The sequence below is a fragment of the Pongo pygmaeus genome, chromosome 1 (assembly GCF_028885625.2).
Source record: "Pongo pygmaeus isolate AG05252 chromosome 1, NHGRI_mPonPyg2-v2.0_pri, whole genome shotgun sequence".
NCBI classification, from domain to species: Eukaryota; Metazoa; Chordata; class Mammalia; order Primates; family Hominidae; genus Pongo; species Pongo pygmaeus.
Genome location: NC_072373.2, coordinates 190,481,341 through 190,498,699, shown reverse-complemented (window position 1 = coordinate 190,498,699; position 17,359 = coordinate 190,481,341). Strand labels below are relative to the sequence as shown.

The window sequence follows — 17,359 nt, the reverse complement described above, 5'->3', positions numbered from 1 at the left end:
TCCACCTCCTGAGTTCAAGCAGTTTTCGTGCCTCAACCACCTGAGTAGCTAGGATTACAGACGTGCGCCACTACACCTAGTTCATTTTTGTATTTTTAGTAGAGACAGGGTTTTGCCACGTTGCCCAGGCTGGTCTCCAACTCCTGACCTCAAGCAATCTGCCTGCCTCAGCCTCCCAAAGTGCTGGGATTATAGGCGTAAGCCACCACTCCCGGCCCCTTGTTGAAATTTAAGATGTACTTATATCTAAGATACTTCCCAGTGACCAAAATACTGACTCCAGGAATTTGTGATTCTGTCCTGGCTCCTAGTAGTCTTTGCATTTCTATCAACTAACTTATTTTTTCAAGTGCTCACAGACTTTATTCTGGGATGGATATTGGGTTAGCAACATTCCACTTGGAAGCACTGTGGCCTGGTCTTTGAGATTTAGTAGTAACTTGAATCTGAGAGGATTGTCTAGGCAGGGAAAGTATAGATAGAGACAGAATGCTAGTCATCTTTGTTTTGGGGAATGACCTTAGACAGGAGCACAGATACGGAATGCAGAGGTGAAACAGCCAGTTGGTGGCTGTGAAGTGGACAACATGTAATTTCCTCAAATGGGGATTGAAGCTATGACCTAGGGCCTCATTAATAAATGTTCTTATTTGTTAGACTTTCTGGTGATAAAGAAATCAAAGGATAAAATGCTTTGCACTGCCTGTCTTTTCAGACTTTCTACTTGAACCTTAAATATAACTGCAGAAAACATTTATTGCTCACTTGTCTATTCCAAGCACTGTGCTGTGTGCTTTAAACATGTCGGTATCTAATCCTTATAAAAATCTATTAATTTAGGCCAGGTGTGGTGGCTCATGCCTGTAATCCCAGCACTTTGGGATGCTGAGGAGGGAGGATTGCTTGAGGCCAAGAGTTCAAGACCAGCCTGGGCAACATGGCGAAACCCCATCTCTACAAAAAAAAAATGCAGAAATTAGCTGGGCGTGGTGGCATGTGCCTGTAGTCCCAGCTACTCGGGAGGCTGAGGTGGGAGGATTGCTTGAGCTCTGGAGGTGCAGGTTGCAGTGAGCTGAGATCACACCACTGCACTGCAGCCTGGATGACAGAGTAAGACCCTGTCTCAAAAATAAAAAAAACTTTGAATTTTATAGAAATTAACTGAGGCTCTGAGAGATGATATTACTGGCCCATAGTAGTAAGATGTCCAGTAAGTGATATGCCCAGGGTTTAAATCCAAGGTGATCTGCCTCTGCTTTGCTTTTATACATATTAATCTGACACTCACACATCTCATGTACATGATCCAACTCACTGGCACTGCCAGCCTTCTGGTTCTTCCTGGATTCTGGTTCTTAAAGTAGGCTTATTGTGCAGGCAAGTTTTTATTTCTTTTGTTTACCCAGAGGGGAAACTTCAGAAAAGGTGGGAGGGGACTTTGAAGTTCTGAGGCTTGTGGGTGGCTCATTACTGGACTGGATTTACTGAGGAGCTTAGGTAGAGTATGTTTTTCACAAGACATCTAGAGAAGTGAAAGCAACAATCAAAATATGTAGGCTTGAATCTTGACATTGTCATTTACTAGCCATACAGCCTTGGCCAGGTAGCTTTATTTTCGTTATCTATAAAGTAAGCACAACAGTAGTAGCTGTCTCACAAAATGGCTGGATAGTTTAAATGTGATAATATCTAAAGCACTTAACACAGTTCCTGGCATATTTTAGACACCTTACAAATATAGACTCTAGTATAAGAATTCTTTAAGCCTGGGGTGCAGAACTAGGGAGGATCAGTCGAAGTCAAGATTGATCAGAGGTGAAACCTGAATTTGCACAGAGAAACAATGTGGTATACACAGAGATAGCCTCCTATGACTTCATCTACATTTTTAAAAGCAGTCATATGGGCTGGGCAGAGTGGCTCACGCCTGTAATCCCAACACTTTGGGAGGCCGAGGCGGGGGGATCATGAGGTCAGGAGTTCAAGACCAGCCTGGCTAACATGGTGAAACCCTGTCTCTACTAAAGATACAAAAAATTAGTCAGGCGTGGTGGCATGTGCCTGTAATCCCATCTACTCAGGAGGCTGAGGCAAGAGAATCACTTGAATCCAGGAGGCAGAGGTTGCAGTGAGCCAGGATCGTGCCATTTGCACTCCAGCTGGGGCGACAGGGCGAGACTCCATCTTAAAAAAAAAAAAAAAAAGCGATCATAAGGGACCAACTATAAACCTGTATGCTAATTTATTTATTTGCAGTATCAGGTAGTGTAAGGAGATAGATTGCTTACCTCTAGTAGCAGCTGCAGTATTTTATGTTTGGGAAAGTTAATCAAACTGAGATGTAGTAATGGTTATTCTCAGCACCTGACACATGCCAAAAGAATTCAAAAGCAGCAGCAAAACACTACATTTTGGGTTTGATTCCTCATCCTGTAATAATAACAACTTTACTCTCTCAGCCTTGGCTTAATTAAAACCCGTTTTGTTTCTAATGTTGTATTAGGCATTGGCAAATACAGCAAACTGTATGGCCCAGTTTGTTTGCCAAAAATAGTTACAGAAAGATAAGTACTAAGCTCTATGATTACTGCCCTAAATTCAGTAGAAGTGTAAAGATAGAGAATTCTGTGTTTATAGAAAAATTGATCCTTGAATTGGAGCTTTAAGTAATGGTGGGGTTTGGATGGGTGGAAAGAATGGTTTGGAGATGACTGAATGGTAGTAAAGCACAGGTCCTAACGAGTACTTTGCAGGGATCCACTGGAGAATAAATACCCTGCCTAGGGCAGAGAGTGGTTATATTGAAGTCTTGTGAGAAATAAGACCTGTTGGGGTTGGAAAAGAACGGCTTGGAAACTCCATTGCATTAATGGTTAGATTTGATGCAGTAGAAATTAAGAAGGCTTTGCAGTTAGGAAGTGACATGACTGAAGTGGTGTTTTAGGAAGACTAGACAGAGTATGTGTTATGTTTAGGACAAGAGATTGTAGCCAGCAAGAGGAGAAAGGACAGGACTTGCTGACAGGACAAAAACAGAGGAGGATGTACAGAGATACCTTCAAGAGGCTCATAAGGCTTTTAGCTTGGGAGACTGGAAGAATAGTGGTGCTCTGCTGCTAATTAGAAGAAAGAATGGGTGGAGGGACAAGGGAGAGTCTGGGAAGATGATCAGCTTTGTTTTATACCTGATCTTTCCTGGTTTATTAATAACAATGTATGGAAACAGGATTTTTCCTGATTGTGTTGAGTTTGCAGGGAACTGTGTTATAGGAAATACGATTTGATACTATTCACAACAGGGGGTTGGCACCCACCCAGCTACCTGTTTTTATAAATAAAGTTTTACTGGCACGAAGTCACACATTCATTTCTTGTCTGTGGGTGCTTTTGTGCTACAGTGGCAGAGGTGAGTAGTTGTAACAGAGACTCTCTGGCCAGAAAAGCTGAAAATATTTTCTGTCTGTCCTTGTATGAAAAATGTTTGCTAACCTCTGCTCTACAAGAATTAAATTTTTCAGTCTATTTCAGTGGTTTAATATCTGTTGGCCTAACCCTCCGTGTTCTACAAGTGATGAAACTGAAGCCAAGCTGATAATGTTTCCAAGGCCCTTCCTGCATTAAGCTAATTAGAGAGGCCAAGCCCAGCTGGAATGCAGGTCACCTGGCTCCTTGGTCAGCCTTCTTTCCACTCTACCACCTATTTCCATGTGTTAGACACTGATAAGCCATGGTCTGATTGGGAACATCTTGGTGATATATCATTCTGTTCATATTTATACATATAGGTGTGATTTAAAACATTTTTATCATGATGTGGATTAATTTGTTAAATATACCAATGCAAAAACATTTAGTACACATAAAGTTATCTTAAAATTATTTTAAAGGAACCCTAGTATCATCGTATCATCATAACTAGTCAGTCTCTCTCTTTTTTTTTTCCTTTCTTTTTTTTGAGATGGTGTTTCACTCTTGTTGCCCAAGCTGGAGTGCAATGGCGCGATATCGGCTCACTGCAACCTCTGCCTCTCAGGTTCAAGTGATTCTCCTGCTTCAGCCTCCCGAGCAGCTGGGATTACCAGCACGCACCACCACGCCTGGCTAATTTTTTGTATTTTTAGCAGAAACGGGGTTTCACCGTTTCTACTGGTGACCAGCTGGTCTCAAACTCCTGACCTCCTGTTATCCGCCCGCCTCGGCCTCCCAAAGTGCTGGGATTACAAGGCATGAGCCATCACGCCCAGCCACTAGTCAGTCTCTTATCCTAGTGATACTTTTCTTTTGCAAGTGTCAACAGAATTAAAAATAATCTGTAGTCTACTTTGGAAAATTACTAGTGAGTCACTGGATGTTGATTAATTAGAGTTTAAATTCAGCATATGTTCTAAAGTAGCAGAGTTACACACATATTTGCCATCTACTTCACCTGAGTTCAGGAGAAGAGTTAACTTGAGCAACAGCTGGGAATAAAAGTACATTGTATGTTGGCACCCGGGGGTATCCCAATAATAGGCATATGTAATGGGAAACTGCTGCTGGGGAAGATTTAGCCAGACACATACAATTAAGATTAATTGACTGGGTCATCTGAAAGTAAAAATTCAGAACCTAGTGGGTAAAGAGTGAGTCCTTTCAGATATCTGGTAGGTCTGGAAGGCAGAAGAATTTCATGGAATCCTGGAGTTTTAGGTTGTGACACTTTATTTATGTAGAATTGAATGAGATGACATTGCTATTAACTTTACATATTAAAGGATTTTAATAAAAGTTATAGACTTGGCAGTGGCCCAGTGTCCCAAGTGGATGTTTCCTATATTTTTTCATTACTGAAAGGGGAAGTCTTTGCAAAGATCAGGTTTTCAACATAGAAAAGATAACATTTTAAACATCAAGCACTTCTATTTTAAAGAGCTCAAGAAATCTGTCAGCAGAGTTCTTGGCACAGTTAAGGCAGGGGTCCATTTCATTCTTAATCCCTGAATGAACTACATCTTCGGTGTCTGACGTGGTTGATAGACACAATAGCAGATGGTTGTTTCTTTTCCTGATGGGGAAAGGGAAAGGACAAACAGGATCCAATTTACTCACCAGCCTAACACTGTTGGGAATTGACACAGTCACTAGGTATAAATGATAGAGCAGATACATTTAAACAGGACCCAGTGGGAATTCAGTTTGGGAGTAGAAGAAAAAGTAAACAGTAGTATAGAAATTCCAGATGTAGTTTAAGTAAGAATCAAGATTAAGATGAATTCTGAACAAGGAATAATTACAAAAGGTTTAATTAAGTTTAAAATATGCCACCTCCACCACCTTCTTTTATGCTAATTGGCTGCCTGTTAGACCATTGGTGTTTAATTGCCTGATTATTTTGAAAGTCTTAATACTTCTACTTTATCCTTGTGATCATACAAGGAATGAGATAATACACTCAGAATACACTAATGACAGAAAGTCTGTGTAAAGAAATTGAGGATTTACTTGTTCAGATATTTTATCTCCTAAAGTACAATTCTTTTAAATAGCTTTGAAGAGACGTCTTCCCAGAACTTCGTATGCATCTGGATCTCACTTCTGATCTTACTTTCATGGGTTATGTGTGGGTATTTTGGTTGGTGTATGATTGCACTGGAGGGGATCATTATGAAGAGTCAATCAGACATATCATTGTCAAGAATTCAGTGGGACATTTCAGCCTTCTTTCAGATACACACTGTGATAGGGTTTAAATGGAAGCATTGGTGACCATTTATTTCTTTAAGAAATAATACAAGGTCCATGCAGCATCATAGTACTGGTGTGTAGCATTACTGCAGTTTAAAAGGAGTCTCATGTTTTTAAAACTGGTCAGTATCCTTTTTTCCCAGGTAATGTCTTTGAACCTAACAGATGATTTTCCCAAAGATATCTAGGGTTACTTGAAATGTAAGTTTGCTAACTGTAACTCCCACCTTTCTTCTACTCAAGGATGCAAGTGAATGAAGTATTATTATATGAATAAGCTTAAATCTACCTTGATTCCTTTTTGAAAAAATAAAACATTTATCAACTTTGATTTTTAAAATCTATTACTAGGAACAAATTGTTTTCAGTATACCTCAGAACTAATCAGGGAAATACGGCATTGAAAACCACTATTCTAGAGAAAGGTAATGATAAAATATTAATGGCATTGGCCGGAATACTAGTTTACATTGATAGCCTAAGCAGGAAAATAACTTAGGAACATAAGTATGCTGCCTGTACCCACCTTCTGTTATGCCAGTTGGCTGCCTCTTATGCCTGTTATTACTGTTGTTAAATTGCTTGATTATTTTGAAACCTTTCTAACTGTAGCTAATCTTGCCTTTTCCTAATTTATTTTCTGTAGTGGCCAAGGTGATCCTTTTTCTTTTTTAAGTAAAATTAGATATTTTATTTTGAGGTAATTTTAGATTCACATGTAATTATAAGAAGGCAGAAATGCCTTCCATTTATTCAGTATACATTCATTGGAGGTGTCTGCTGGGCAATGGGGATGCAAGAATGAACAAGACAAAAGGGAGAGAAACAACAGTGTTCACACAATGTGAGACTTAGAGGAGAGGTCTGAGCTGGAAATTAAGAGTTCTAATCACCATTTGAAACCAGAGAGTGAATAAGATTAACTTTTTTAGAACTCTGAAAAAGGCTTTACAGCAATCTGAGGAGGTTTTACTCAAGAAAAAGAAAGAAATCTCATAGGAATATCACCTTTGACCTCAGCTGGTAATATGCCTGTCAGGTGACTCAAATTTTTTGTCACACTGCGCATGTTTGTGAAGTGACCACAAAGGTGCTCTGATTATTGATTTGGGGGTTTTACAAATAAATTTTAGCAAGTAGGCTAATACACAAATACAGAATCTGCAAATAGTGAGGCCCAACTATATATTCAAAGAACTAAAGGAAACATGCTTAAAGAATTAAAGGAGGCCAGGTGAGGTGCCTCACACCTGTAATCCCAGCACTTTGGGAGGCCGAGGTGGGAGGAGCTCTTGAGACCAGCCTGAGCAACATCTACATGTGCAACATGTAGAGACCCTGTATCTACAAAAAAATTTTTCAAATTAGCTGGGTGTGGTAGCGTGCACCTGTAGTCCCAGCTATTCATGAGACTGAGGTGGGAGGATCACTTGAGCCTGGGAGGTCAAGGCTGCAGTGAGCTGTGATCACGCCACTGCACTCCCACCTGGGCAAGAGTGAGCCCGTCTCAAAAAAAAAAACAACAAAAAAACTAAAGTATGAGAACAGTGTCTCAGTAAATAGAGAATATCAGTAAAAAGACAAATTATAAAAAACCAAAATGAAATTCTGAAGTCAAAAAGTGCAGCAACTCAAGTTAATTCACTAGAGAATGTCAGCATCAAATTTGAATTAGCAGAAGAAAGAATCAGCAAACTTGTCCAGTCTGAGAAATGATAGAGCCCAAAATGCATGAAATAGCAGAATCAAAGAGGCAAATGGACAATTCAAATATGAGATTGGAGACTTTAATACCCACTCTGAATAATGGGTAGAACAACTAGCAACAAAGAAATGGAAGACTTAAACAATACTATAAACCAACTGGACTGAGCAGACATCTATAGACTGCTCCACCCAACAGCAGCTAAATATACATTCTTCTCAAATGCACATGGTCTATTCTCCAGGATAGACCATGTGTTAGCCCGTAAAACAAACCTAAATAAATTTTAAAGGATTGAAATATATAAAGTATGTTCTCTAACTACAGTAAAATAAAATTAGAAACCAATAGCAGAAGGAAATTTGGGAAATTCGCAAATAAGTGAAATTTAACCTACCTTCCCAAATAAGCAATGGATTAAAGAAAAAAAAAAAGAGAAATTAGAAAGTAACTTTTTGTTGTATTTTGTTTTGTTGTTTTTGAGACAGGGTCTTACTCTGTCCCTCAGACTGGAGTGCAGTGGCAGAATCAGAATCATAGTTCACTGCAGCCTTGAACCTCCTGGGCTCACGTGGTCCTCCCACTTCAGCCTCCCAAAGTGTTGGGACTACAGGCATGAGCCACCATGCCCAGCCCAGAAAATACTTTGAGATGAATGATGAAACACAACATACCAATATTTATGGAGGGAAATTTATATTTGTAAAATGTTGATTTTAAAAAAGAAATATCTTAAGCCAATAACCTAACGATTCACCTTAAGAAACTAGAAAAAGCAAATTAAACTGAAAGCAAGCAGAAGGAAGGAAATAATAAAGATTAGAGTATAAATAAATGAAATAGAGAATATAAAATCAATAAAGAAAAGTAATAAAGTTAGTTCTTTGAAAAGATTGACAAAACTGATATACTTTCAGTTAGACTGAACAAGAACAAAGAGAATACTCAAATCAGGAATAAAAAAGGAGATACCATCAACCTTACAGAAATAAAAAGGATTATAAAGGAATACTCTGAACAACTGTTTGCCAACAAATTACATTACTGGATGAAATGAACAAATTTCTAGAAAGATAAAACCCACTGAGGCCAGGTGCGGAAGCTCAATGCCTGTAATCCTGGCGCTTTGGGAGGCCCAGGTGGATGGATCACCTGAGGCCAGAAGTTTGAGACCAGCCTAGCTAACATGGTAAAACCCCGTCTCTACTAAAAATACAAAAAACAAATCAGCCGGGCGTGGTGGCACGCACCTGTAGTCCCAGCTACTCGGGAGGCTGAGGCAGGAGAATCGCTTGAACCTGGGAGGCAGAGGTTGCAGTGAGCCGAGATTGTGCCGTTGCACTCCAGCTTGGGCAACAAGAGCGAAACTCTGTCTAAAAAAAAAAAAGAGAGAGAAAGAAACCCACAGAAACTGACTCACAGATAAATAGAAAATCTGAATATACCTATGACTAGTAAAGAGAGCAATTTAAAAATTTCCCACATCCACAGGGCCTCACTGGACAAAACATTTACAGGAGAATTAATACCAGTCCTTCACAAAGTATTCCAAAAAATAGAAAAAGAGGGAACACTTCCCAACTTATGCTATGAAGCCAGTATTACTTTGATACTAAAACCAAACAAAGGCATCCTAAGAAAGAAAACCACAGACCAGGCCAGGTACAGTGGCTCACGCCTGTAGTCCCAGCACTTTGGGAGGCTGAGGCGGGCAGATCACTTGAGGTCAGGAGTTCGAGTCCAGCCTGGACAACGTGGTGAAACCCCGTCTCTACTAAAAATACAAAAATTAGCCAGGTGTGGTGACACGCACCTGTAATCCCAGCTACTCAGGAGGCCGAGGTAGAATTGCATGAACCCAGGAGGCGGAGGTTGCAATGAGCTGAGATCGTGCCACTGCACTCCAACCTGGGTGACAGAGTGAGACTCTGTCTCCAAAAAAGGAGACAAGAATGCCAGAATGTCCACTCATGCCACTTCTGTTCTTATTGATCTCTTTGTCTCTATATTCTCCTCACCCTCCTGTTTTTCTGGGCTGTTGAATACATCTGTAAAAACTCTTACTTAAGGCTGGGTATGGTGACTCATGCTTGTAATCCTAGCTCTTTGGGAGGCTTAGGTTGGGGGAACATTTGAGGCCAGGAGTTCAAGACCAACCTCGGCAACAATATGAAACTCCATTTCTACAAAAAAGTAATAAACTGGTCATGATGGTGTGTGACTGTAGTCCCAGCTACCTTGGAGGCTGAGGCAGGAGGAGAGGATCACTGGTACCTAGGAGTTCGAGGCTGCAGTGAGCTGCCATCGTACCACTACACTCTAGCCTGGGCCACGGAGCAAGACCCTGTCTCTTATAGTAAAAAATAAATGGGCCAGGTGCAGTGGCTCACTCCAGTAATCCTAGCACTTTGGGAAGCCGAGGTGAGCAGATTGCCTGAGGTCAGGAGTTCAAGACCAGCCTGGGCAACACGGTGAAACCCCATCTCTACTAAAATACAAAAAATTAGCTGGGCGCGGGAGCGTACGCCTGTAGTGTCAGCTACTGGGAAGGCTGAGGCAGGAGAATTGCATGAACCTGGGAGGCGGAGGTTGCAGTGACCCAAGATTGCGCCACTGCACTCCAGCCTGGGCAACAGAGCAATCCGTCTCAAAAAAAGAAAGAAGGAAAGAAAAACCCAACTCCTACTTAAGTCACGACATAGCATAAGGTAAAAAAAAAGTAACATAAAACCAGCATAGTATCACCTTTCTTTAAAATGTGTATATATTTGCAATAGTCACATATTAAACCCATGCTGTGTAACGTGTATGTAGACATAATACTGGAAAAAAATTCACATTGTTAATACTGGTTATCATTGAGCTGTAAGATTTAAGGATGATTTTTATTCTGTTTTCTAGGTTTTCTATCGTAAATATTTTTGTAATTAGAAATCTAGTAAATAGTAATTAATCAAACTATGGATTTCAAGTGATTTCTTTTGGATGTATATCCAAGTGAAAACAACAAAATTATCTGTTTTCCCCATAAAACCCCATGAGTAAGTTTCGGATCCTTTAGTCTTCTGTTATCACCGGCCTGCATGATAACTTTGTGGAAATCAACAAAAAGTACCATCACCCTCTAACTCCATCTTCATATGGTTGCCTTTCAAAGGTCTTCCGCCTTCTGAGGGCAAAAGCCTCATTAGGGCTTGACAAGTGGACTGAATTTCAGCCCCCACTAACTCCCTTGGCTGGTTACTTTTGTGCCATGCAAAACTGCACAACTCTGTGACATGGCCTTATTCAGTCTGTCTTTCCCCCAGTGTATGATTTATAAAGCTCTGTCCTAAGTCTCTAAACTTGTTTAATTTAACCTTTCATTCACTGAGTGTCAGCTACATGACATCACTCATTGCCGTTACATCAGATAACCTTTTCCCTCCTCACATGCCACAATTACTCTCACGTTAATTAATTTGCTCATTCCAGCTTTTTATTTTTGGGCTACACTCTCCCCTATCCATCTAGACTCTGCTATCTCCCCAAGAAATCTTTTCCTTGGAATCTTTGTGGCTTACTTCAGTCAATATTATTCTTCCTGTCTTCAGTCTTCTGTCCCATTTATTCTTCATGTTATTTATCTTATAGTTATTTTTCATTCTAACAAATAGTTATTGATGTTCATTCATGGGCCTGGCACTGTTGTAGGCACTGAAGATACAGTGGTGAAAGAAACAGACTTTTGCCCTCAGGGAACTTACATTTTAGTGGTAAAATAGTAAACATAATTGATTATTTGAAACACATGTTCAGTTTGTCTTAACAGCTATAGAATTGTAAGCCCCAGGACTAGAAATTATATTTAAGAACAAAAAATTGTTTCAGTATCTAAGTATAAGATGTTTCCTAGATGCTCATTAAAACTCTCAAAAGCTTGTTGGTGACCTTCATTTTAATTTACTTTAGCTGAGAAGTATTTTGTGGCATATATTTGTTTTTTAGTGTGGTCTTAGGTATTTATTGCAAAAGATTGAGGACAAGTAGTATAACCATATTTGATTAGTGAGGTGTTATCTCATTTTAATTTACATGAATTTTTTCAGTTATTTATTTACTTTTATTTCTTTATCGTATCTTTTTTCCTCTATATTCAAGAAGGTACAGGTATTTGGGGCATAATACTGAGATTCTCTTCAAGTCAAAGGATATTAACTGAGTGCTTGTCATGTGAAGATCCTAAAACAGGTGCTAAGGGGGATAAAAGTATAAAATAAGATCTAGTACCTGCTTTCAAGGGATTTAGAGTCTATAAGGAGGAACAGATAACAGATATGAAAAAACTCTGGCTTCAGTTTTTCTCATTTGTAAAAATGATCAGATGTCTCATTTAGTTAAATGACAGTGGAAAGTAAGTCTAGAGTGATATTCCTGTTATTAGCTCAGATAAGTGAGTGCAAGGCAAATGAGCTCTTGAATTGGAAGCTTATACAAAGCCCCCACTATAAACTAGTTCCGCCTTCACAATAGAAACCTTGATGGAAGTAAAACAGTCAAGTTAATAGGTAATGAAAATGTGTGTGTGAGATACCATGCTTAGGAGTTATGAACCTCTTGATCAGAAATTTAATTATCAGGCATATTCGTGTATTTTAAAATGCCAGGTAAACAGCAATATTAAGAGCTAATTAAAAGAATGTTAGTATTTGCTGAAAATGCATAATTGGAGAAAGTTAAGTTTAATTTGAGACGTTGGTAGAGAAAGTTAAACTTTGCTTGTTTAGGCCAGTACAGGAGCATGTTTACCAACAATCCCTGTGGTAACTTAGAAGGCATGGAGATAATGATAATAGAAAAACAGAAGTACTGGCCAGGTGCGGTGGCTCATGCCTGTAATCCCAGCACTTTGGGAGGCTGAGGCAGGCAGATCATGAGGTCAGGAGATCGAGACCATCCTGGCTAACATGGTGAAACTAAAAAGATAAAAAAGTTAGCCGGGCGTGATGTAGTAATCCCAGCTACTTGGGAGGCTGAGACAGGAGAATCACTTGAACCTGGGAGGCAGAGGTTGCAGTGAGCCAAGATCGCACCACTGCAGTCCAGCCTGGGCGACAGAGCGAGACTCTGTCTCATAAAAGAGAAAAAAGAAAAACAAAAGTGCTTCTACTCCTAGCAACTCTCAAGAGTTGATGCTCCCACATTATTGCTGGGTTACCCACAACTATACTGAAATATTTTATTTCTATTTCTATGCCATGCTCACTCTTATTAGGCCACTGCATGTGTTTTTCTTGTCCTGGAGTATCTTTCTCAGTTCACTGTCTCTTTCCCATGGCTTATTCCTACTCATTCATTCCTACTCATCTTAGGTGCCACTTTACCCAGAAAGTCTTTTTTGGTCCCCAAATTTGGGTTAGATTCTTCTTACCAAAGGTATTTTTAAAAAGGATACTCTCTCATTGTAGCTATTTAATTCTTAGTAACTGCTTCGTTACTAATAACCCTGACTAGACTGTGATATCCATTAAGGCAAAAATTAGCTTGGCTTGCATCTCCAGTACTTAGCACAGTGCAGGTATTTAGCAAATGGCACTGCTTTGCTAGGCACATACATTTTGATATGGCTATTTTTCTTCTTACAGGATTTTGTTTACAGTGGATTTGGGATATTATTTATAGAGCTGTGCTCTTGTCCTCAAGTTTATAGTCTAGCTGGAGAGCCATAGTGAAAGTGCATAAAAAAGTAAAATAATAGGGCCAGGGCATTGGCTCACGCCTATAATCCCAACTTTGAGAGGCTGAGGCAGGAGGGATCACTGGAGGCCAGGAGTTTGAGACCAGCCTGGGCAGCATAGTGAGACCTCATCTCTACAAAAATTTAAAAGAAAAAAGAAAAAAAAAAAAAAACTGGGTGTGGTGGTATACACCTGTGGTCCCAGCTCCTTGAGAAACTGAGGCAGGAGGCTCGCTTGAGCCCAGAAGTGTGGAAATTTCAGTGAGCTGTGATTACCCTAACTGCACTGCAGCCTTGGCAACAGAGTAAGACACTGTCTTAAAAAAACTAAAAATAATGTAAAGGCCAGTATGAGTAGGTTAAATGTTGGCCCAAGGCAGAATAAATAGCCTAATTTAAACATTTTTTAATTTAAAAATGAACTTTGGACTCATTTTTTATTTGTGAAATAGAAATAATATTGCCTGCCTTGCCAGTATTACAGATGTCATGTTGAGATGTGACAAAAAAAATACAGTAAAACTTATTTGAAAAAATAAAAATAAGTTCTAGAAATAAGTGCTACAAAGGAGAAATTTGAGAGTGTTTGACAGCAAACCAAATAACATGACCTCAGAAGTTAGGAAAGGATTCTGTAAGAAAATAACATTTGAGCTGAGTTTTAAAAAAAGCCTTTCTGCACCTACCTGAAGATATGACTAAAATTAGAGCCTTAGAACCACCCCCTTGTAACTGCATAGCACTCTGGAGGAGCTGAGCTGTTTACCTCATTTGCTCTGATGCAAAAAAAAAAAAAAAAAGCCAGGCGCGGTGGCTCACGCCTGTAATCCCAGCACTTTGGGAGGCCGAGGCGGGTGGATCACGAGGTCAGGAGATTGAGACCATCCTGGCTAACACAGTGAAACCCCGTCTCTACTAAAAATATTAAAAATTAGCTGGGCGCGGTGGTGGGCGCCTGTAGTCCCAGCTACTCTGGAGGCTGAGGCAGGAGAATGGCGTGAACCCGGAAGTCGGAGGTTGCAGTGAGCTGAGATCGCGCCACTGCACTCCGGCCAAAAAAAAAAAAAAAAAGAGAAAGGGTCTTTAAAGTCTAGTTCACTTGTTTTATACTCTTTTTCAGTGTAGGAAAGGAGCCCCAGAAAAATTTGACTGATTTGTCCAGAGGGTTTTTATTTGTTTTTTTGTTTTTTTAAGATTTAAGTCATACAAATGAAAAGATGTATTTCTAAAAAGGGTTTTGATGGTCTGAAAAACTCATTAATACACTAGATATTTTCCTTCTATGAAAAAATGACATTAATGTAGCATTTGTATTTAAAACAGTTCCTGAACTGGCCTCCTTTAGCCCCACTGACATTGAGGATAAGCCATATGTTTTACTATCTGTAACCAGAGTGACCCAGCTGTGGTCATAGATACTAGGGGAAGACAGGAACAGGAAAGAAAAAAAGATAGTAATATTTCAGGTAAAAATAACCTGAGATTATTATATATAATTTGACTCATCTATATGGTACCAATGTTCGTAAGTAATTTTTTTAAACTGCAAAAATGTTTTTATCTGTATTGAGACTGTAGTAGAACTTCCTTATAGTGTCTGCTCCCTTCTTTAATATTTTCTTATGTGAAATATTCATGCAAGAAGACTCATTCATTAGCAGGAGAAAATTATGTCTAATTTTTGCCTCATTAAGAAGTTTCACATTATATAACAAAATTTACTGAAAAGTCACCATTTTCTTTTTGACTTAGTCATCTCATTTTTGATAGATTGCAAAGGTCGACTGCAAGGAAGTACTAGACATCATTTGTAATCTGGAATCTGAGGGGCAGGATAACACAGCATTTGTTCTTTGTACGACTTACCTTACCCAGCAGCTCCAAACTGCAAGTGTATATTGTTCTTGGTAAGTATATTTAGTTTTACACTCTTTATTTGTTAGTACATAGTATAGCATTTAGGGTTTATGTAAAATGTTAATTTGTTTCTAATTTAAAACCTAGCATGACCTGTGAATAGCTTCTTGCTTCCACACACAATCATTTAATTAAAAATATCATTGGTTTAATCTAGTCAAGAAAAGGTAAAATGTTCCTCTTGATCATCCCATAACGGGTTGTCTGTTAACTCCAATATTTGTCTTCTACCTTGAAGATAAAATTTTGTCAATATGAAACAAACCTGTGTTAGATTGTTTTTCTTTTCATTTTTTTAGTATCTTCTGGGTAGTCACTCCCCATTCTTATTTGGGAACCCACAAATGAAAAGGATCAAATTATCTAGGTTTCTAGGTCAAACTAGCACGAAAAAGGAAATTCATTTGAATAGTAATCTCTTTTGCAACTTTGGAACTATATAGTTGAATTGCATTATTTTGGTTTTAATTCAATTTATATCTTGTTTGCCTACAGAATACTTAGTTGCTAAAAAGGAAACAGTAAGTGTATCTGTGGTTCTTTCATTCTAACTGTATTGAATCTATTTAGGCCAAAGGGACAAACCTGATACACAGGAAACCTCTAAAATGTAAGACTCTCTGTCAGTAAGTATCAGATTAGTGGTATGGATAATGCTATAGGAGATCAGAGAGAGGTGTTCACTGTATACCAGAGTATTAAAGGTGTCAGGGAGGAAGTAATATTTGAGATTGAATTCTAAGAATGGGTTGGATTTGCATTATCTTGATTAGAGGAGCTCTGAGTATTTCAGAACCTAAGGATGGCTTAAAATTGGAAATGAGCATTTTGTTTATAGGAAAACCTAGTAAAGCCTTTTGTGTACTTCAGCCCTCATTGATCTCCCTCTGGATCGTCTGTCTATTTTTATAGTTTTATGGTTAATACCATTGTATGTTACTATATTTCTTTTTGTTTATTATTTTATGTAGAAATTTTGTGTACTGTAATCTCACCCAGTCCTCATAATAATCATTGCACAGGTGAGGCAGTGGGGGGATCATAGGGACCAGAGAAAACTTGTAATTGTCCATGGTCTCAAGGCTTAAGTGGTAGAGCTGAGATTCAAGCCCAGGTTTTAGACTTCTAATCCAGTGCTTTTCTTCTGTATACTTGTTTTCTTGGCGTAGGCCAAAATTCAAATTGTAGTTTTTTACCACCAAATCCACTATGCCAGAGTTATACCTCCTGTGAGAAAGGAGATAGTGGGATAGGGACTTAAATATAATTTCTTTATAATGAAAAAATGTCCACCATTATAGCTAGGTTTTCAGTACAAATAATTAAATCATATATAGAATGTGTTATAGATTGTGTTTAAAATTTTTCTCCCCTTCTTCAGTCAGCCACCATTCACTCTTCCAGAGCTGTTAGTGGCTCTAGGATTAATGCTGTTCTTCCGTAGCAGGAAGAGATTAATAGAGATTTCCCTTTGTGGCCTCCTCAGGAGCTATAATGAGTAAAGGAAAGAAAATCTTAGTCATTTCACACTTTGTTAAAAGGAAGCTTCTTTCAAGCAATTCAAGGAGCAATTGCATCTTTTTTTTTTTTTTTTTTTTTTTTTTGAGATGAAGTCTTGCTCTGTCACCCAGGCTGGAGTGCAGTGGTGTGATCTTGGCTCACTGCATCCTCTGTCTCCCAAGTAGCTGGGATTACAGGTGCACACTGCCACGCCCGACTAATTTTTGTATTTTTGGTAGAGACTGGGTTTCACCATGTTGGTCAGGCTGGTCTCAAACTCCTGACCTTGTGATCTACTGCCTCAGCCTCCCAAAGTGCTAGGGTTACAGGCGTGAGCCACCGCGCCTGGCCACATCTTTTTTTTTTTTTTTTTTCCCCCTTCCATTGTTTTCGAAAGCTTTTTTTTTTTTTTTTGGTAGTGGGATGCTGGAGTTAGGATATTAGAATAACATAAAACATTGAATTTTGGCCAGGCATGGCTCACGCCTGTAATCTCAGCACTTTGAGAGGCCGAGGTGGGTGGGTCACCTGAGGTCAGGAGTTCGAGACCAGCCTGACCAACATGGTGAAACCCCGTCTCTACTAAAAATACAAAAATTAGCCGGGCATTTTGGGAGACACCTGTAATCCCAGCTACTTGGGAGCCTGAGGCACCAGAATCACTTGAACCTGGGAGGCGGAGGCTGCAGTAAGCCGAGGTCATGCCAGCCCAGGAGACAAGAGTGACTCCATCTCAAAACAAAAAACAAACAAAAAAAAACACTGAATTTTACTAAGGAAAATTAATCACAGGAATT

General features: G+C 39.2%; 1 protein-coding gene across 1 annotated transcript in view; it reads left to right on the top strand.

Moving 5' to 3' along the window:
- RLF (RLF zinc finger) overlaps nt 1–17,359 on the top strand; it is an 80,011-nt gene that overhangs the window by 46,717 nt on the left and 15,935 nt on the right. Inside the window, exon 6 of the mRNA XM_054493220.2 lies at nt 14,916–15,052. Coding sequence (XP_054349195.1) covers nt 14,916–15,052 — 137 coding nt within the window. The remainder of the gene's footprint in view (nt 1–14,915; nt 15,053–17,359) is intronic.